Source organism: Mytilus californianus, unplaced genomic scaffold (assembly GCF_021869535.1).
Source record: "Mytilus californianus isolate M0D057914Y unplaced genomic scaffold, xbMytCali1.0.p SCAF_7, whole genome shotgun sequence".
In the NCBI taxonomy this organism is placed as follows: domain Eukaryota; kingdom Metazoa; phylum Mollusca; class Bivalvia; order Mytilida; family Mytilidae; genus Mytilus; species Mytilus californianus.
The window spans coordinates 50,603,288-50,626,494 of record NW_026262723.1 but is presented as its reverse complement, the minus strand read 5'-3'; the positions used below and the strand labels follow the sequence as shown (position 1 = coordinate 50,626,494).

General features: G+C 33.5%; 1 protein-coding gene across 1 annotated transcript in view; it reads right to left on the bottom strand.

Annotated features, from left to right (window-relative positions):
- The window catches only part of LOC127709717 (uncharacterized), a 167,310-nt gene that overhangs the window by 88,952 nt on the left and 55,151 nt on the right, over positions 1-23,207 (bottom strand). The window contains exon 2 of the mRNA XM_052215381.1: positions 8,508-8,831. Coding sequence (XP_052071341.1) covers positions 8,508-8,831 — 324 coding nt within the window. The remainder of the gene's footprint in view (positions 1-8,507; positions 8,832-23,207) is intronic.

Sequence of the window (23,207 nt, the reverse complement as noted above, 5' to 3'; positions counted from 1 at the left end):
CGGCGTCCACAAATATTCACTCTGTGGTTAAAGTTTTTCAAATTTTAATAACTTTCTTAAACTATCCTTGATTTCTACCAAACTTGGACAGAAGCTTGTTTATGATCATAAGATAGTATCCAAAAGTAAATTTTGTAAAAACAAAATTCCATTTTTTCCGTATTTTTCTTATAAATGGACTTAGTTTTTCTGCCAGGAAACATTACATTCACTCTGTGGTTAAAGTTTTTGACATTTTAATAACTTTCTTAAACTATCCTGGATTTCTACCAAACTTGGACAGAAGCTTGTTTATGATCATAAGATAATATCCAAAAGTAAATTGTGTAAAAAAAAGAATCCATTTTTTCCGTATTTTACTTATAAATGGACTTAGTTTTTCTGCCAGGAAACATTACATTCACTCTGTGGTTAAAGTTTTTGAAATTTAATAACTTTCTTAAACTATCCTGGATTTCTACCAAACTTGGAAAGAAGCTTGTTTATGATCATAAGATAGTATCCAGAAGTAAATTTTGTAAAAAAAAAATCATTTTTTCAGTATTTTACTTATAAATGGACTTAGTTTTTCTGCCAGGAAACATTACATTCACTCTGTGGTTAAAGTTTTTAAAATTTTAACAACTTTCTTAAACTATCTTGGATTTGTACCAAACTTGGACAGAATCTTGTTTATGATTAAAAGCTAGTATCTAGAAGGAAATTTTGTTAAAATTTTGTTCCATTTTTTCCTTATTTTACTTATAAATGGACTTACTTTTATTCCAGTTAACATTACATACAGTCTGCAGTTTAAGTTTTAATAACATTTATTAGATTCATAAACTATCCTGGATTTTTACCAAACTTGGACAGAAGCTACTTACAATCAAAAGATAGTATAGAGAGGAATATTTTTATTAATTTTTTTCCTCATTTTTGTTGAGCCTGCGATTAACAGCAAAAGTAGGCGAGACACTGGATTCCGCGGAACCCTTACGAATTTTTTATCATAACTACGCTTAGATCAGAAGCTAGTGTTGAAAAACCCTATCTCATTTACATCACTACAGCGTGGACTTTGATTTTATAATTACAATTTTATGGCATTGTATTACCTAATTCCTTTATCCAGATATTCTCTCTGTGTTCGGAAAGGCGTACTTAGTATAGGGCTATTAGTATGGTGTTTTTTCTCAATGATGCGTAATTTCATGGATAAAGAAGGATCTTGGTCCGGTTGATTAAAATAGTAATATTGAATAACGGACTTTTATTATCAGACCGATGTTGTTTCATCTTTTTACGCAATGGTTATCGAGTTTCACCAACATCAATATCCCACACAAGGTACACTCTATCCGGACATTATCCGAGGAAAAGTCCAGAGGCTCAAATGATTTTGTGTGATAGGTTTTACCTTTTAAATTACCAGTGAATTCTGGAGTAATAATTAGCATATTGCACGTTTCACATGTGCTCTTTTCCCCTTTTTTCTGTTGATAATTTGAAATCATGGGTCAGGGAGCCGATCATCGGTGCTTGAGGACAGGATCCCCATAGTCCCTCCCCCTTGTTATCATAAATCCTCGATTTTTCAATATATATCACTTATTTGTACCATATATATACCAATATACCATATTTTTACTCTAAATATGCATGTTTACTGGACTTTTTTAACAGTCAAAAAAATGATTCAGTAATTGAACCAAGAACTGATTTTCATCAAGTGAAGGATTTTCTTTTAAAGTCATAATTATATGATCCTTCAAATTTAATAAAAAAAAGATGTATATATGTTTTATATACTTGAATGGCTAATTTTACTTTAAAACACGTGTACATAGACATTTTTAAAAGAAGATCCTTTATTTTATAAAAATCTTCGGAAATGTACAGCTGTTGAATTATTGTCACGTATTCTAATCGGTCGACCGCTTTTCCGTCTGCAGTGACTTTAACCTTGACACCTTTCGATAGAAATTCGTCAATCGCACAGCGAAAGGATAAAACGTGATGGAAGAAAAAGAAAAAGGTTGTATTAACATATTCCGAGAGAATGATTTTAATACACAAAATCTATTTACACCTATAATGACAAATTTAATTAACAAATAGTACAGGTCTCAGACCACCAATTCACCCACTCCAATTTAGAACGTATGTAAAAGTAGCCCTTACCTGACAAAAAATAGTGCTTTTGATGTCATTGTTTACCTAAACTAACCAACAAATTTGCAGAAATGAAACTTTTGTTGAAAGAGAAATATATGTAGACCATTTTGAGCCAAAATTTACTTGTCCATGAGTCTGCATTAAAAATTGAGGATTAATGCGCTCCATAGTATACTTATTTAAGATTTCCAGAAAACCAGGGGTTATTTTTAGCAGTATTTTTCTTCCGAACGTTAGTATATCCTTACAAGACTTTAAACATAGGTTGAAAATTGGCATGTAGAAAGATGATACATGTACAATTCAGGATATAGATATAAGAAGATGTGGTATGAGTGCCAATGAGACAACTCTCCATCCAAGTCAAAATTTATAAAAGTAAACCATTATAGGTCAAAGTACGGTCTTCAACACGGAGCCTTGGCTCACACCGAACAGCAAGCTATAAAGGGCCCCAAAAATTACTAGTGTAAAACCATTCAAACGGGAAAACCAACGGTCTAATCTATATAAAAAACGAGAAACGAGAAACACTTATGATCCACATCAACAAACGACAATTACTGAACATCAGATTTCTGACTTAGGACAGGTGCAAACAATTGCAGCGGGTTTAAACGTTTAAATGATACCAAACCTTCACCCTTTTTCTGAAACAATAGTGTAACATCACAACATAGAAAGACACACTATAAAATATCAACTGAATGGCTTAACTCAATCAAAGGACAAATTAACACCAGTGAACATACACTGAACAAATAAATTTGACCTATGATACAATGTAAATACAAAATAAATAAACTAAGGGAAGAATAATAAAAGTAACATGTTATACCGCTATGAAATGTTAAACAATTTAAGAAAAACAATATGCTCGAACAAAAATATCAGCCATTTGCAATTACTTTAAACACAGGTAAATGAAAATAATTGTGTTGTTAGGTATACGTGTACAGTTCAAATAGAGAAAGGAAATATTTTTACAAAATAAATAATTTTGATGTTCATGCATAGTACGAAGTGAAAATTTATAGTAATACCAAACACTTATCAAAGCTGGTATATAGACCAGATATAACCCTGAATAACATTAAATAACAAAAAAGCATTACAATTAGTATCAACAGGTCAAATAAACAAGAAAGTACGATTTGAGAGTACTCGCAGTTACTGACAGCTAGTTTTAAAAAGCCAAAAACAATTAATAATAAAAAATCATGCATCAGAGACTAAAATCAACTAAAACACATCCCAGGGATTTAGTGTTCTAACGTCGTGGACAGTCAAAGAAGACATGACTTGTGCAATGCCAAAAATAAATGTATCGACAGGCAGTAGGATAGTTAGGAGTTTAACCTCTTTATAGATCAAAATGGACAGACTAAAATCAACTAAAACACATCCCAGGGATTTAGTATTCTAACGTCGTGGACAGTCAAAGAAGACATGACTTGTGCAATGCCAAAAATAAATGTATCGACAGGCAGTAGGATAGTAAGGAGTTTAACCTCTTTATAGATCAAAATGAACGTCGGTGTGTCTTTATACATCCCGTTTGAAAAGAATACAAATTGAGTTATGTTTTAATTTGCTGATGACAAAATCGATATTAGTGCCAATGCAAACTATATTCAAAGATCTAATTACAACATTGGTAAGATAACCTTTACTAATAATATACCTGGTTTCTATGAATTTAAACTTAGGGTAAAATATTTTAGAAAGCTGTGAAATTTGCAAAATTTGGTTGAATAGATAGGGATTTTGAATTGGTGGTCTGACTCCTTTAAAGCGAAAAGCGGTGAATCCAAAAATTAAGAACACAATTTATTTTTTTTTTGTCTTAACTGATCAATTGAGATGCAAGTAAACACATTTCAACCTTTGTTTGGCAAAAAAGTCACATATTGCAAAATTAGAGCCTTAAACCTGAATTTGTGCTATTTTAAGCTTTTACCAACCTTACAATATGCATTCAAATAAAAAAATGTCTGAAATTGTTATGAATACACAGTAATTTGTTTCTGTGGTATTAAACATTAAAACATAGGTTGTTTACTACCAAAAACTATTGTCATGAAGATTTTATAAAATTATTTGATTTTTACCCATTCTATCATTGGGTCATTCCATGTATTTTGCAGATAGCATAGCCTAATGTAAAAACTGCATGAACCCACCCCAATCCCATAAATTGTCTCAAATGAAAGTTTTCTACCTTAGATTTTATTGACTTATAGTAAATAAAAAGTGTTTCATGACCATAACTGCATTATTGATGAATAACTGGTGCATTACTGGCACCTGATGAAAAAAAGGGGGGTCAATATTCCTTGACTCTTCAATACCTTTGATTTTTTTATTAAACTCATTGTAAAAGTTGTAAAAAGTCTTTAAAACAGTAGGACAAACAAGGAAAAACCAACCAAAATTTATCTTGATATTGAAAGTTTTTGTTCCTGAAGTCAAAAATTAAATTTCAAGTATTTTCTATAAAAGTCATACATTACAGTAAAATTAAATTGAGCTGTGAATTTTGCAATACAATTCGCATAATGATGAGATATGGTTTTATTTACTTCAAATTGACCAAGAGTTAAGAATAAAGCAAAACAAAAGACTTCTGATAATTTTTTATGTCTCTTTAAAGCGAAAAGCGGTGAATGCAAAAATTAAGAACACAATTGATTTTTTTGTCTTAACTGATCAATTGAGATGCAAGTAGACACATTTCAACTTTTTTTGGCAACAAAGTCACATATTGCAAAATTAGAGCCTTAAACCTGAATTTGTGCTATTTTAAGCTTTTACCAACCTTACAATATGCATTAAAATAAAAAAATGTCTGAAATTGTTATGAATACACAGTAATTTGTTTCTGTGGTATTAATCATTAAAACATAGGTTGTTTACTACCAAAAACTATTGTTGTCATGAAGATTTTATGAAATTATTTGATTTTTACCTGTTCCATCATTGCGTCATTCCATGTATTTGCAGATAGCATAGCCTAATGTAAAAACTGCATGAACGCAACCCAATCCCATAAATTGTCTCAAATGAAAGTTTTCTACCTTAGATTTAATTGACTTATAGTAAATAAAAAGTGTTTCATGAACATAACTGCATTGTTGATGAATTACTGGTCCATTATTGGCACCTGATGAAAAAAAGGGGGGTCAATATTCCTTGACTCTTCAATACCTTTGATTTTTTACTAAACTCATTGTAAAAGTTGTAAAAAGTCTTTAAAGCAGTAGGATTAAGAAGGAAAAATCAACCAAAATTGATCTTGATATTGGAAGTTTATGTTCCTGAAGTCAAAAATTTAATTTCAAGTATTTTTCTATAAAAGTCATACATTACAGTCAGTTTAAATTGAGCTTTGAATTTTGCAATAGAGTTCGCATTATGATGAAATATGGTTTTATTTACTTCAAATTGACGAAGGCTTAAGAATAAAGCAAAACAAAAGACTTCTGATAAACTTTTATGTCTCTTTAAAGCGAAAAGCGGTGAATGCAAAAATTAAGTACACAATTGATTTTTTTGTCTTAACTGATCAATTGAGATGCAAGTAGACACATTTCAACCTTTTTGTGGCAAAAAATCCCATATTGCAAAATAAGAGCCTTAAACCTGAATTTGTGCTATTTTTAGCTTTTTCCACCCTTACAATATGCATTCATATAAAAAAATGTCTGAAATTGTTATGAATACACAGTAATTTGTTTCTGTGGTATTAAACATTGAAACATAGTTTGTTTACTACCAAAAACTATTGTTGTCATGAAGATTTTATGAAATTATTTGATTTTTACCTGTTCTATCATTGCGTCATTCCAATTAGCTTGCAGATAGCATAGCTTAATGTAAAAACTGCATGAACCCACCCCAATCCCATAAATTGTCTCAAAAGAAAGTTTTCTACCTTAGATTTAATTGACTTATAGTAAATAAAAAGTGTTTCATGACCATAACTGCATTATTGATGAATAACTGGTCCATTACTGGCACCTGATGAAAAAAAGGGGGGTCAATATTCCTTGACTCTTCAATACCTTTGATTTTTTACTAAACTCATTGTAAAAGTTGTAAAAAGTCTTTAAAGCAGTAGGATTAAGAAGGAAAAATCAACCAAAATTGATCTTGATATTGGAAGTTTATGTTCCTGAAGTCAAAAATTTAATTTCAAGTATTTTTCTATAAAAGTCATACATTACAGTCAGTTTAAATTGAGCTGTGAATTTTGCAATATAAGTCGCATTATGATGAGATATGGTTTTATTTACTTCAAATTGACGAAGGCTTAAGAATAAAGCAAAACAAAAGACTTCTGATAAACTTTTATGTCTCTTTAAAGCGAAAAGCGGTGAATGCAAAAATTAAGTACACAATTGATTTTTTTGTCTTAACTGATCAATTGAGATGCAAGTAGACACTTTTCAACCTTTTTGTGGCAAAAAATTCCATATTGCAAAATTAGAGCCTTAAACCTGAATTTGTGCTATTTTTAGCTTTTTCCACCCTTACTATATGCATTCATATAAGATAATGTCTGAAATTGTTATGAATACACAGTAATTTGTTTCTGTGGTATTAAACATTAAAACATATGTTGTTTACTACCAAAAACTATTGTTGTCATGAAGATTTTATGAAATTATTTGATTTTTACCCGTTCTATCATTGCGTCATTCCAATTAACTTGCAGATAGCATAGCCTAATGTAAAAACTGCATGAACCCACCCCAATCCCATAAATTGTCTCAAATGAAAGTTTTCTACCTTAGATTTTATTGACTTATAGTAAATAAAAAGTGTTTCATGACCATAACTGCATTATTGATGAATTACTGGTCCATTACTGGCACCTGATGAAAAAAGGGAGGTCAATATTCCTTGACTCTTCAATACCTTTGATTTTTTACTAAACTCATTGTAAAAGTTGTAAAAAGTCTTTAAAGCAGTAGGACAAACAAGGAAAAATCAACCAAAATTGATCTTGATATTGAAAGTTTATGTTCCTGAAGTCAGAATTTAAAATTCAAGTATTTTCTATAAAAGTCATACATTACAGTCAGTTTAAATTGAGCTGTGAATTTTGGAATATAGTTTGCATTATATTGAAATATGGTTTTATTTACTTCAAATTGACCAAGGATTAAGAATAAAGCAAAACAAAAGACTTCTGATAAACTTTTATGTCTCGTTAGGTGTCAGACCAATTCACCCACTCCAATTTAGAACGTATGTAAAAGTAGCCCTTCCCTGACAAAAAAATAGTTCTTTTGATGTCATTGTTTACCTAAACTAACCAACAAATTTGCAGAACTTTTGTTGAAAGAGAAATATATGTAGACCATTTTGAGCTAAAATTTACTTGTCCATGAGTTTGCATTAAAAATTGAGGATTAATGCGCTCCATAGTTAACTTATTTCAGATTTCCAGAAAACCATGGGTTATTTTTAGCAGTACTTTTCTTCCGAACATTAGTTTATCCTTACAAGACTTTAAACATAGGTTGAAAATTGGCATGTAGAAAGATGATACATGTACAATTCAGGATAAACCTGGTTTTGTATGAAGTTAAACTTAAGTTAAAATATTTAGAAAGCTGTGAAATTTGCAAAATTTGGTTGAATAGATAGGGATTTTGAATTAGTGGTCTGACACCTATAGCAAGGAATATATACTAACACCACTCTATCATCTCACATATGATACACGTGCTGCATTATTCTGTGTTGATTGTTTATCAAGGTTGCGATCAATTGATTTCGGCACCATAACCTGAAAGTTAATTAGCAGTCAAAGTTTCCCATCAATAATCACCGAATGATATATATTTTGGTCGATTTTACGTTATGGATTCGTAATAAATGTAAAAACACGTCTACAGAGGACTAATTTAAGTAAATATGCATGCATTGGTTCAATAATTTGCTTACATTATAATCAACAGAAACTCAGATGACTTTAAAGGAAAGTCTATGTACACATGTTATCATAGTAAAACTTGGCCTTTCAAGTATATAAAACATAGTCATCTATTTTTTTTTAATTTGAAGTATCATATGACTTTAAAAATTGAAAATGATCATTGAATTTCTTTTAACACCTCCTATAAACACGCATACTAACAAAGTATTTGAAAAGTTTTGTATTTTAATTTTTCTAGATATCTATAGATCATTTAATCCTATAATTTCTTTTTTTGACTAGCACATAATGTTCACTGGTGAATGTAACCAACAGCTAGTATGTAATATTAGTGCAATAGCCTTATCTCATTTATATGACTAATATAGTGTTTCATAATCATTTAATTTCTAAAATATCTTACCTGTTAGTATGAACTTTGTTGCAGCATGGCCTATTTTTACATGTCTGTTAAAAGGCCATATTTTCTCTTTCTTGTAAACTGTAACTTTCATGTGATATTCGCCAGGATTAACAGCGTAACTCAAAAATGTATCTATATCAATACTTGACGTGTAGTTAGCTTCGGATGTTAATGTGTTCTTGTTGGCGGTATTTACCCAGAAATATACATAGAGTGTTTTATAAGATAAAACCTTTTCAAGTGCTGATATATTAGCTGAAAATTTAATGACAGAGTCCAAAACTGCTGGACTTGAACTGTTAACAGTGATCTGATATGGTTCCTCTGAAAAAATATATAAAAGTATCATCTGAAGTTTTATAGATGGATATAATAAATATCAAGAATTAAATACTCGAGGAGATATATGACCGAAAAGCATCTAATGTAACTTTGCCTTGGGTAGTAGACCTAATAGTTTCATCAACGAAAAATTAAAAAAATGTATGCTGTAAATTACTTCAGTGGCTTGAGGCCAAAATAAAAATAAAAAATACTTGAATGCGTGTAGGGTTAGGCCATCTAACCTGGTTTATGCCTCAAAATGTCTACCCTAAATTTTTTATTGGCACTACTGGTAGTGAATTGTGACAAAATTGCAGGATATCCCAATATTCTCGAGGTAAAAAAATATAAAATTGAAAACCAATCCTAAATTATAACCCCATTTTTCTAAATAAGGAAACCCAAATAACACATAGTTTTTGATTGGCATGGGCTGGTACTTTTTAATGACTTTTATCACACCAGCAGCGGTATTGCCCCGAGCTAGAAACACTTCATAATTTGGTGTGTCCGCTGCACCTTCATCGGAAAAAAAAAAAAAAAAACAACTTGAAAGCCAAAGATTTATAGTTTCCAAGATATTTGCAAAATAAAAGAAATAAAGAAATGCGTAGAAATCATTAGTTATAGACACAAATGCCTATAAGGAGTTAATTGAACAGTTTTTTTAATTTTCTTTATTTGTAGATCTTATCTTGATCGTGTATGTCGAGCCTGCGGCGTCAAAATTTATGTTCAGTCTTTGGTTAAAGATTTTTTTAGACATCAATAACTTTGATAAACCTTGATGGAATTTTATGAAATTTGGACAGAAGCTTTTTCATAAACAAAAGACAGTATCCAGAGAAAGACAATATTTATTCTATCTTTTTAACATTAAGATTCAGTCTAAGATTAGATTTTTTCATTCATCAATAACTTTGTCAAACCTATATGTAATTTAAAATAAATTGGACAGAAGCTTTTTTTTATTTTCGTTTTTTTACTGATAAAAGGACTTAGTTTTTTGCAGTAAACAAGTGAAATACAGTCCGGGGTAAAGTTTGTTACACATTAATTAATTTGGCAAACCTTCATAGAGTTTTGTGAAATTTTGTCAGCATCTTTTTTTTATGATTAAGAGATGTCTGGTGCAAAATTTTGAAATATTTCTTTCATTTTTCAGTATTTTACTGATAAATGGACTATTAACATTAACAGTCTGGGATTAATTCTTTTAACATAATAAATTTGTCAACCTTCAATTGATTTCATAAAACTTGGACAGAAGTGTAACGTCAAGATAAAGAAATAGCACTTAAAAAAAGTTTGTTTCTGTATTTTGCTGACTCATTTTTTACAGTCAACATTACAACGGCCTTTTTTACTTTTTTGATTCGATTGCCACTGATGAGTCTTTTGTAGACAAAACGCGCGTATAGCGTACAAACTTTTGAGCCTGATATATATGATGAGTTTGTTTACACTTTCACACTGACGGCAGCAATCGCAGGCAAGACATAGGGTTCTGCGAAATCCTTTACTAACTTTTGCTGTATACAGGCTTTCTTTATCTACAATGTTTTATAATTAAAACATTAAAGCAGTAAAAATTATCACTTAATGGTAATAACTACTACAAGAAGTCAATCGTTTAACTTAATTGTAGATCGTATCCTGCTGATAATGTTTGTTTTACTGTTGAACATTTTTTCCTATCTATTACAGTTTTCCAGAAAATAGTAAATAAGAATATATGACATCATACCCCACCCGCAATTTCACATTTCCATGTTCAGTGAACCATGAAATCTTGGCCGAAACCCTAATTTATCATGTATATTTAACAATTCATTTAAAAATAAACATTTGTACTAAGGTTCAAGTTGATGTGATCACACACTATCTTAAACTAAAACATTATCCTTCCTTAATCCAAAACATTATCCTTCCTTAAACCAAAACATTATCATTCCTTAAACCGTAAACCAAAACATTATCCTTCCTTAAACCAAAACATTATCCTTCCTTAAACCAAAACATTATACTTCCTTAATCGAAAACATTAACCTATCACATTTCCATGTTCAGTGAACCGTTACCCTAATTTGGTATATATATTAATCAGAATGTCTTTTTTTCGGCTATCCGTTTGCGCGTGAAAAATGTTCGATATTAGCATTAGTATCATAAGTGGTGAAAACAAACTCCATCAAAGATACAAGGATTATATTTTTCTACGCCAGTCACGCGTTTCGTCTACAAAAGACTCATCAGTGACGCTCGAATCAAAAAAGTTACAAGGCCAAATAAATTCCGAAAGGTTTTGCCTATACAGCTAAAGTATCTTTTCCCAAGGTAGAACATCCTTAGAGCAATACACAGTTAGGAGTGTGGTTTCGTATTTGGACCCGGTGGATTTTTAAAATTTGGAAATTATTGTGCAATAACATTCATTTTTAGACAGCTGATGACTAATTTAGCCGTCTAAGTGGGTTTATATGAATATCAGGAGATTTTTTTCATGTTTTATGGGCTACTTTCTGTTTGACAGTCCGTATTTTCATATCCGGACCAGTCATAGGCCCAGAAATTATTGCAATGTTTACAAACACTTTTTTTTCACACGAACTTTTTGAGGCAAATTTATGCAAAAATGAGATGAATAGTTTAAGAAGAAAAGTTTTCACTCAAGGAATCGAAATTCTACTTTTGGCCTAATTTTTATGAAATATGTGACATCTTCGCACCCCTTTTTGCAATATCTTGTAGCAAATAAATGCAAAATTGTTGCCATTGATACACCAAAATTTTTTATATATAACCATTTTTTACTACTGGAAATCAAATCTATGGAAGATATTGATTACATATATGCAAATATATGACAAAAACAATCAGCTTAATTTGTAAGAAAGCAAGGAAACGGGGATGGTAAAATTAATGAGGTACATTTTGATTTTGTTTCCCTAACTGTATATTGCTACCTATGGGCATATTTAGAAAAACTCAGTATTGAACGCTTTATATTTTTTTCATGCAAATTTATCAAATTATTATTTTAAGCAAGGTTTCATGCTACAACTTGGCATAAATTACATCTATAGTTGTCTTCGCTGTTAGAAATCGATTCCATATAAGCAAGTTTCTTAATCAAGGCTGTTGAAGGTGACCTATAGTTGTTAATTTCTGTGTCATTTGGTCTTTTGTGGAGAGTTGTCTCATTGGCAATCATACCACATCTTCTTATTTTTGTATTTAGTATGCAATACAAATAAAAATTGACATTGTTGTGCTATAAATTGCTTAATTTGGCATCTTCAGAGGTCTTATTATAATAAGATTTTCTATATTATTCTGTTACCTCGTTCCTCAATTTATATAGTTCGATGGATTATATTGTTAATCTGTTTATGTGTTCCTGACCTAGGAGGATTATTCATCTTTAAACCGTATGAGAACTTCAAAATATCGTTATTATCGTTACCTGTTCCCTTTCTTACGCGTAACTCGAACTGAACTGCAAGGTCATGACAGAACTGGAGAACATTTAAGACAAACGTCATCTTGGACACAATTTGTGGCTAACCACAGAGTGAGATACACTACTAACTTTGTATTTGATGCCTTCAAACCGTTCATCACATATTTGAACTCTTTATCCGTGATATACTTGAAATTTTACTTTTATAATTGCAACTTTATTTCGCGTTCAATGGACTGTACTATTATTTATATTTGACATTTCATACATCAATACATAACATTAATTAAACACATTGTAAAATTGTATTTCATTTTGTATTTTCAGCTTTTTACCATTCGTTAGATTGGTTCTTGATTAAAGTATCAGCACCTGAGAGTCTTTTCTGCTTGAGCCCAATCGTCGGTTATACTTAATGGTCAGGCCATTACAGTAAAAAGTCTACAACTTGCCTGTTGTGTCTCACATATAACGTCACTCCACGTCAGTTTTACGGCTACAAACTTCCTGTTGTGTCCTTCAAGAAAACGCCATTCATTGGCCCACAGTAAATTGACGACAACCTGTCGACAAGTATCCTGACCAGGAAATACAACGAAGCATCGTTAGTAGCTGTTACCTTGACACTACGCAACACAGCTTGTGTGTCCCAGGCAGCAAACCAACAACGTTAGGCTAACGTTGGCAACAGTCTATTCTAATCTAACTATCCGTTAGTTGATCAGAAAACATGGATTCTGATCATGCAGAACGCAGAGACGACACCGAGTGTCAAGATAAAGAAATCCAAGCAAGAGCGGAACATCAAGTGGGTGCAGGACAGCCTGTCGAGAATCCGTCTAATGATTCACATTTAGAAGAAAATCCCGAGACTAGGCGAATACGTGAACTCACGGAAAAAGATCAGGGAGCATTCACAGAGAAACATGACAAGTTCTGTCAGGAGCTAGAGGCCCTCTGGTCAGATTTAGATTTCCAGTTATTGGAAGTGACCACGCCTTCCAACGAGCTCCGGCAACTGCTAACAGCACAGGACAAAATTATTATTAACGCAGGCTCACAGACGAGTACCTGAAATTTCTGACGAATACCAGAACCTTGGGCAGTCTAAAGGACATAGACACATGTAATCTTTCATCAGATATTCGTCTGTCCAAAGTAGACCTGGTCATGGAAACCCTACACGAGCATCGCCTCGCACTGACAAAAGCTAGGTCAACTAAAACGAAGACATCAAAGGGTAAAAAAACCTCACACAGCGGAAGCTCTTACGTTTCTGGCATGTCAAGCCTAGCACGGAGGAAGCGTGCCAAGGCAGAGTCTGCTAGATCTAAGATAGCATTTGCCGAAAAACAAGCCGCGCTCCTTAAGCAGGAGGCAGTATGAGAGGAAAAAGCACTGTACAGACAATCAGAAATCAAGGCCGAAATAGAACAAGAAGCCATCTGTGCGAAACAGGAAGCCACACGTAGAAAAGCCGAAGCGGAACAAGAAGCCACACGTAAATTGCCGAGGCTGCACACCTGCAAGCCCAAATGGAACTTGAGGCTGCTCACCTGAAAGCTCGAACTGAACATGAGGAGGAGCACATCAAAGCTCAAAAAGAACAGGAGGCCGTTCGCAGGAAAACTCAAATTGAACAGGAGGCCGCACGTGCGGTCCCGGAAAAGTCCGCGCTTAAGGCTGCTATGAACATTCTAGAAGCACAAAGAGAAGCTGCAGCCGCAAAAGCCGAGGCCCGTATCCTAGAGTACGACGACAGCCAAGCTTTAGGCGATCTGCCTAACAAGACTGAAGACCCGCTCCAACGTGTGCAAGATTTCGTCAATAATCATCTTGACCCAACTGCCGTACAGGAAGTGACAGGCCCTCAAAAGATAAAACAAACCCCTGTTGCGATTGAGCTAAGTCATGAAGCACCAGAGTTCGTGCCATCCGCGGCATTGAACTTGCCATCACAAGCACCTGCCGTCTTGCCTACATCTGCTAAGTCACCAGAAGTTACTTTATAAGCTAACTGGCATACGAAAACAGGGCGTTTCAGAGGAGATCCTTGTTGCGCACCAAAAACAGGGCATTTCAGAGGAGATCTCTGTTGCACACCAAAAACAGGGCGTTTCAGAAGAGATCCCTGCTGCACACCAGCAACAAATCAACCCTACATCGGAGATGACCATATTTCTCCTAAGTAAGGACCTGCTGTTCTCCTGGTTAACAAACTTTAACGACCGGGCAGAATCCTTCCATACATGGAAAGCTAGCTTTAAAAACGCCACAGACGAGTTACAAGTTTCAGACTCGGAACAGATAGATCTACTGATCAAGTGGCTTGGACCAGAGTCTGCTAGACATGCTATTAGCAAAAGAGCGTCGTATGCCAACAACCCTACAAAAGGCCTACAGAGATTATGGCAGAAACTTGACGAGCGGTATGGTGCTCCAGAAATGTTAGAGGCGTCTCTCGTTAACAAACTTGTCAATTTCCCAACATTGACGAACAAGGGCAACGCACGTCTTTACGAATTGTCTGATATTCTATCAGAAATAGAATATCACAAGGAAAATCCCAAGCTGGGATGTCTGCTGGCTTATTTCGACTCTTCGTCTGGAATAAACCCAATTGTGACAAAATTGCCTTATGGACTCCAGGAGAAGTGGATACCTAGGGCTTCAAGATATAAGTCTAATTTCGACGTTGCCGTTCCGCCTTTCACGGAATTCTCTGCATTTATCAGAGAGATCAGCAAGATCAAGATCGATCCTGGGTTCAACTTCGAATCATATGTTACACTAATTACAAAAGGTGCTGCGCTAAGGTCCACACCTCAGCCGTATTCTAAGATCAACGTCCATAAAACGGCAGTTGAACAGAAACTTGGAGACAGCAGTCAACAACAAGATCTTTGTATCCTACACAAGACAAAGCATCCCTTGAACGAATGCCGAGTGTTCCGAGCCAAATCAAATGAGGAGCGCAAGGAACTGTTAAAGACAAAACAATGTTTGCTACAAGTGCTGTGAGACAACCACACACAGAAGTCGGAATTGCAACGCGAGCATCAGTTGTAACGAGTGTGGAAGTCAACGACACACCACCTGTGAGCTGAAATCAAGTTAACCTCTGTGAGTTCAACCTGCACAGAGATCTACAAAGATCCTAAGGGTGAGAAATCTTGTGCCAAGATATTACCTGTGGATGTGTTTCACAAGGACAAGACAGACAAAACTATCCGGATTAATGCCATCACTGACGACCAATGCAACCGGTCTCTTGCCTCGCCCAATTTCTTCAGTCTTTTTGACATCCGAGATAAACCGGTAAACTACACTCTGTCAACATGCTCTGGCAGAGTAGCTACTTCCGGGAAAAGAGGAAGAGATTTCGTCATGAAATCCGTACATGGTGACGTACAATTTGATCTACCTACATTAATTGAATGTGATAATATTCCCATTAATCGGGACGAAATCCCGACACCTGGAGACACTTTGCATTATCCACACTTGAAAGACCTTAACAAGAATTCCACCGTTTGATGAACAGTGCATAATTCTACTGCTAATATGAAGAGACCTTATAGAGGCACACCACGTCCTTGAACAACGCCTAGGACCACCCAGAACTCCATTTGCCGAAAAGTTGAAACTTGGTTGGGTCATAATTGGAAATACACAAATTGATAAACAAACTGTTCCGCTTGAAGTCAGCACGAAGACGACTTACATCTTGCTTACGGAACAAGAACGACTTATTGCCTTGAGACCGGAAATAGCTTTCGAGAACGAAAATCAACTAGTTGGCCAAGATAACGACCAAAAATATCAAAGTTGCAAAAACGCATGCCATACAATTACCTGAGTGTACTGGACCCAGCACCAAGACTGTTAGATTCATGAATTTCTCTCAAGGGACAGCACTTGTGTCACCAAAAGCAAAATCTGTGACTCCTATGGAGAATTCTATGGATAAGGCAAATTTCATTCTGGAATCAGCAAGACCTGAAGTTCACGGAGAAGAAATAAGTTTCATTCGCAAATAACAACCTATTACGAAGCAAAGACCGATTGCCAACCTCAATCTGCCTTTGGACAAGTAAGGACTACTCCGAGTAGGAAGCTGTATCGTCAAATCTGGCTTAAACCTTAGTGAAAAAGAACCAGTGATCCTATCTGGACATCATCATATAGTAACGCCTTTTGTCAGACACTACTACGACAAAATCAAACATCGAGGTCGCCACTTCACAGAAAGAGCAACTAGATCCGCAGGATTGAAGGTTAGGACGAAACGTTTGATTTCGTCTGATACTCACAAATATGTGACATTCCGCAAACTCAGACGAGGACCCAGTACTAACTCTCGTCTGACTTACCAGAGGACCATCTTCGACCGTCATCGCCGTCTAACAATGTTGGAGAAAATAGTTCTTACTGTCGCAACAATAACAATGGAAAATTCTACAGATCACAGCGATCTCGTCGGAGACATCCTTCTTCTAAAGGACAAGAAAATGTGTCGAACCCAGTTTCCCGTGGGATGAATTTATATTAGAAACTTTAAAGTGAAAAGTCGTAAGTTGAGAACCGACATTTCTCACACAACCAATAGTGGACATGATTCCTGTACATATTCAATTTATGTTGTGATTTATTTATCTTATGCGATTAATTATGGGATAGTGATATCAGATAGATATCAGATGAGGAGTATTCTGTTACCTCGTTCCTCAATTTATAAAGTTCGATGGATTATATCTTCAATCTGTTAATGTGTTCCTGACCTAGGAGGATTATTCATCTTTAAACGATATGAGAACTTCAAAATATCGTTATCATCGTTTATTTATATTTGACATTTCATACATTATAACAATAATTCAAGACATTGTAAAATTGTATTTCATTTTGTATTTTCAGCTTTTTACCATTTGTTAGATTGGATCTTGAATAAAGTATCATCACCTGATAGTCTTTTCTGCTTGAGCCCAATCGTCGGTTATACTTAATGGTCAGGCCATTTCATATATAAAAAACATATCAAGAGGTATAGTTATTAAAATTTAACCAAAAATTGAGGCAGAAATGAGATTTTACACTTTGACTTGGCACTTTCTTTACACCAGTTTTTGTTGCGTTTCAGTGTCAACTGCTTACATTCATAAAATATTGATTACTCAACCAATTTTCAAAATTAGAGGCCATTTTACTCGTTTTAGCTAGTAGAACACAGAAAATTAATCAAATGGGTGAATTAGAATAGAAAACAATTACTATTAAGGCATACTTAGAAAACTCAGAATTGCATAATTTATGACAATTCATACAACAAATTTATTGATATTTAGATTCGTAATCAATTTCTGAGTAGGGTAAAGTGTTTTAGATTGACAATATGTTGTAATTTTATTGCTTAGTGTCCTTAGCAACCAAAACATTTCGACACAAAACTTATATGTGTACTCCAACGGCCTAACCCTTGTTACCGAATGATTTAGCTGTAAGCAATAGCCTAAGTATTAAACGTTTTACATTTTTTCATGCGAATATATCAAATTATCATTTTAGCAAGGTTGCATGCTACAACTTGGCATAAATTGCATCTATAGTTGTCTTTGCTGTTAGAATTTGATTCCCTACTAGCAATTTTCTTAATCAATGCTTTAGTATGCAATACACATAAAAATTGACATTTTTGGGCTTTAAATAGACTATTTTCATAATACCGACTTTTGACTCCGGATTATATAATTTGTCGACTGGTAACCTTGGACATCATGGTACTCGGTCAAGTAAGAGCAACCAAAATAAGTAAAATCAAACATATAATCGGTGTAATTTGAGGGGAAAGTTTACTATTTTCCGATGATTTTGAAGTGAAAAATAAATGTTTAGCAGGTAATTTTTCCCGAAAATTGTACCGATTGAAAGCTTGGTTTTACTTCTGTAGCTTGCTCTTACCTGACTTGGTACCATGATGTTCAAGGTAACCAGTCGACAAATTATATAATCCGGAGTCAAAAGTCGGTAATATGAAAATAGTCTATTGCTTAACTTTGTGCAGTTTTGCTTCTTCGGAGGTGATCCTATCATTATTTTGCATCGTTGAAAAGGAAATTTATGTATCAACAACATATAGTTTTTCAAGAAAAATCTTGGTATTAGAAATTAGAAATTAGAGATTTGATGATTTTAAGAAATTTAAGAAGTTTTTCGCCGATTTTATGTGCTTTATATACAAATGTTAACCTATTTTGAAAGAATTCAATCAGTAACATTTCAGATGATAAAAGAGATAATAAATGCATTATTTTTTTTTGATTTTCAGTCATACTTCAACGAGCAAAAGTTGTATGTAAAATTTTACCAAAATCTGTGACATAGCCCATATACTGTAACTCGATCTTAAAAGTGTTGTGAGCATATACTCAATACAACAAACCTGGGGCTGTTTTTTTAATTTTCGTTTTCTTTTTGTATTATGAATACAGTATAATCCATCTACTGGATACAACATATTTTATTATGTACAAAGCCACTTTGGCCCTTTTATCACAGTGTTACTTGGAAACAATATAGAATGGAGGAATTATGACAAAGTTACCTTTTTAGCCTCTGAAACAGCTAATAGGGTAAAATTCTTCAATCCTGTCAAATCTAATGTTAAGTCTATTGATAAATAAATGGGATGGTAAAATCTTGTGATCTCACTATGGTATCATAAACATGTCATTATCATAACAGACATATTTGACAAACAAAATTTCATTTTATGCAAAGTTCTTTTGTTTGATTACTACACTACCAAGAATTATATCACATGCTTATTGTACATTTCTACCCTCTTGTAAATCAGTACTGAACGGCTACATGATAAAATTTTAATGTTCTACTTTTGGTAAATTCAGTACTGATTTTTTTAGTACTGCAACAGTACTGGTTTTTTCAGTAATGTAAAAGTACTGATTTTTGCTGTACTGTTCTTGGATTAATTTGCACTTCTCATGAGTGCAAATTGGAACCACACTTTTTTTAACGGTAGAATCATCAAATTTGGCAATAATTTACCTCTGGGGATAGGTAAAACAATACCAAAAAAATTTTGGTGTGGCTCGCCTTTTTCGGCAACTGGAGTGAAAACAGTGACAAAATCCTGTAGGATATTATTTTCTCCCATAGGATTTTTAAAAATCCTACAGGATTTTATGAAATCCTATATGATAAAGTCATAATCCCGTAGGATATTTTTAATATTCTATGGGATATTCAAATCCTATCGGATATATTTATCCTATAGGAAAATTTATCTCCTATGGGATGAAATTAATATCCTTCGGGATTTAAAAATCCTGTAGGATTTTCAAAAAAAGTGTTGAATCCGATGGGATTTTTTTTTATCCTATAGGATTATCATGAACGACTTTTTCTCAGAAACAAATGTCCCTTAGGATTATTTTTTCTCCTAAGGGATTTATTTTGTCCTGTGGGATGTTTTCTCTCCCATAGGATAATTTTTCTCCTACAGGATTTTTTTTCTCTCCCTTAGGATAAATTTTGTCCTGTAGGATACTTTGTTCTTATTTAGGATAAACTTTGTCCTATAGGATTATTTTTTTTCTCCCATAGGATAAAAATTGGATGCGTTTTGTCATCTAAGATAGTTTTGTTGGTATTTTACAAACGTTTACAATACAATACTGTTATGATTGTCAATGCAAATAATTTGTGTGGTCCAGACTAAGGAGCATCACAAATCAATAGGAAAGATATTAAGACAATAAAAACTGTTTAGCTTGTATTGTTGGATTGCAGTCTCATATCACAGCGATTCCGAAATGATTTACCTTTTTTTAATCATTATTGTTTCATTCTAATTGGTGAATCGTACTAAACAAAATGAATGACTTTACGTAATGATGTTTTGATATAACTCAATATGGAATAGTCATTACTTAATCATATTTCGACATTACACGATATGGTTTCGTATTGAATTGATATAGTTGTGTCATTACTTAATATGGTTTTGTCATTACTCGATGTGGTTTCACCATTATTTTATGTGGTTGTTTCAGTCGGCAATGTGGTTTTAACATTACTTGATTCACTGTGTATCATCGCCACCGGAAATTGGGCACTAACGAAGCGGAGAGAAATGAAAAAAAAAAGTAAACAAGGTAAGAATTCATTCAATTTAAAGCATTTCTACTGATTTGACGAGGGTACCGCTTAAGAAATGATTGTCTGATATATAATTCTTTAAATTATTAGGCCGATAAGTACAAAATTAAGACAAGATTTTGTGTTATACTCAAGAACTTGCCACTTAGTACCTGAAAATTTCGAGGTCGATCGTCCTCTGTCGCTCCATTGGCAAGATATTCAACTGTTCTCATTATTTTTCCACACACTTTTTTAGATTATTATAGTGTGGCATCATATTTACTGAAATTTGTTGTCAAAATGAACGTTTTTAAAGAATATAGACCATAAAAAATAAAGTCTAGGGTACGGCAACTTGCTCATGTTGAAAAATTTACTGTATGGCAACTTGTTTTCAACTGTATGGCAACTTGCTAATTTCAAAATATTTATTTGCCGTCTTTTTAAAGAAAATAAAGTATTAGGTTCAAATATCTAATTATGCATTTGATAAAAATACAATTCGCTTGACACCATTTAAGATGTATACACAATATAAGGCTTGAACACAGTCCTATTACATCTTTTACATACCTGATGTATACAATATGATTACGGCATATACAAAAGCTGGCAAATGTTGTAACTTTCGGAAAGGCATGTCACTGTTTTTATACTGACCTGTTTTTCTGTCCTGACGTAGCGTTAAATGTTACCCATGTCCGTCCGACCCGTCTCTTCCGTCCGTCCAGAAAGTCCCAATAATTGGTTTCCGTTTTCTAACTTTAGTATGCCTTAACCAAATGTTTTAAAACTTACACGAAATGCTTATCACCACAAAACACAAATCAAGTTATAAATTGGGTAGCGTCACTGTTACCGTTCTTGAGTTATGCCCTTTTATAAATGAAAAAAGGCTAAAGCTGTCGTTTCTGTTCTCAAACTTTAGATTGCCTCATGGCTTAAACCTTAGTGAAAAAGAACCAGTGATCCTATCTGGACATCATCATATAGTAACGCCTTTTGTCAGACACTACTACGACAAAATCAAACATCGAGGTCGCCACTTCACAGAAAGAGCAACTAGATCCGCAGGATTGAAGGTTAGGACGAAACGTTTGATTTCGTCTGATACTCACAAATATGTGACATTCCGCAAACTCAGACGAGGACCCAGTACTAACTCTCGTCTGACTTACCAGAGGACCATCTTCGACCGTCATCGCCGTCTAACAATGTTGGAGAAAATAGTTCTTACTGTCGCAACAATAACAATGGAAAATTCTACAGATCACAGCGATCTCGTCGGAGACATCCTTCTTCTAAAGGACAAGAAAATGTGTCGAACCCAGTTTCCCGTGGGATGAATTTATATTAGAAACTTTAAAGTGAAAAGTCGTAAGTTGAGAACCGACATTTCTCACACAACCAATAGTGGACATGATTCCTGTACATATTCAATTTATGTTGGGATTTATTTATCTTATGCGATTAATTATGGGATAGTGATATCAGATAGATATCAGATGAGGAGTATTCTGTTACCTCGTTCCTCAATTTATAAAGTTCGATGGATTATATCTTCAATCTGTTAATGTGTTCCTGACCTAGGAGGATTATTCATCTTTAAACGATATGAGAACTTCAAAATATCGTTATCATCGTTTATTTATATTTGACATTTCATACATTATAACAATAATTCAAGACATTGTAAAATTGTATTTCATTTTGTATTTTCAGCTTTTTACCATTTGTTAGATTGGATCTTGAATAAAGTATCATCACCTGATAGTCTTTTCTGCTTGAGCCCAATCGTCGGTTATACTTAATGGTCAGGCCATTTCATATATAAAAAACATATCAAGAGGTATAGTTATTAAAATTTAACCAAAAATTGAGGCAGAAATGAGATTTTACACTTTGACTTGGCACTTTCTTTACACCAGTTTTTGTTGCGTTTCAGTGTCAACTGCTTACATTCATAAAATATTGATTACTCAACCAATTTTCAAAATTAGAGGCCATTTTACTCGTTTTAGCTAGTAGAACACAGAAAATTAATCAAATGGGTGAATTAGAATAGAAAACAATTACTATTAAGGCATACTTAGAAAACTCAGAATTGCATAATTTATGACAATTCATACAACAAATTTATTGATATTTAGATTCGTAATCAATTTCTGAGTAGGGTAAAGTGTTTTAGATTGACAATATGTTGTAATTTTATTGCTTAGTGTCCTTAGCAACCAAAACATTTCGACACAAAACTTATATGTGTACTCCAACGGCCTAACCCTTGTTACCGAATGATTTAGCTGTAAGCAATAGCCTAAGTATTAAACGTTTTACATTTTTTCATGCGAATATATCAAATTATCATTTTAGCAAGGTTGCATGCTACAACTTGGCATAAATTGCATCTATAGTTGTCTTTGCTGTTAGAATTTGATTCCCTACTAGCAATTTTCTTAATCAATGCTTTAGTATGCAATACACATAAAAATTGACATTTTTGGGCTTTAAATAGACTATTTTCATAATACCGACTTTTGACTCCGAATTATATAATTTGTCGACTGGTAACCTTGGACATCATGGTACTCGGTCAAGTAAGAGCAACCAAAATAAGTAAAATCAAACATATAATCGGTGTAATTTGAGGGGAAAGTTTACTATTTTCCGATGATTTTGAAGTGAAAAAAAAATGTTTAGCAGGTAATTTTTCCCGAAAATTGTACCGATTGAAAGCTTGGTTTTACTTCTGTAGC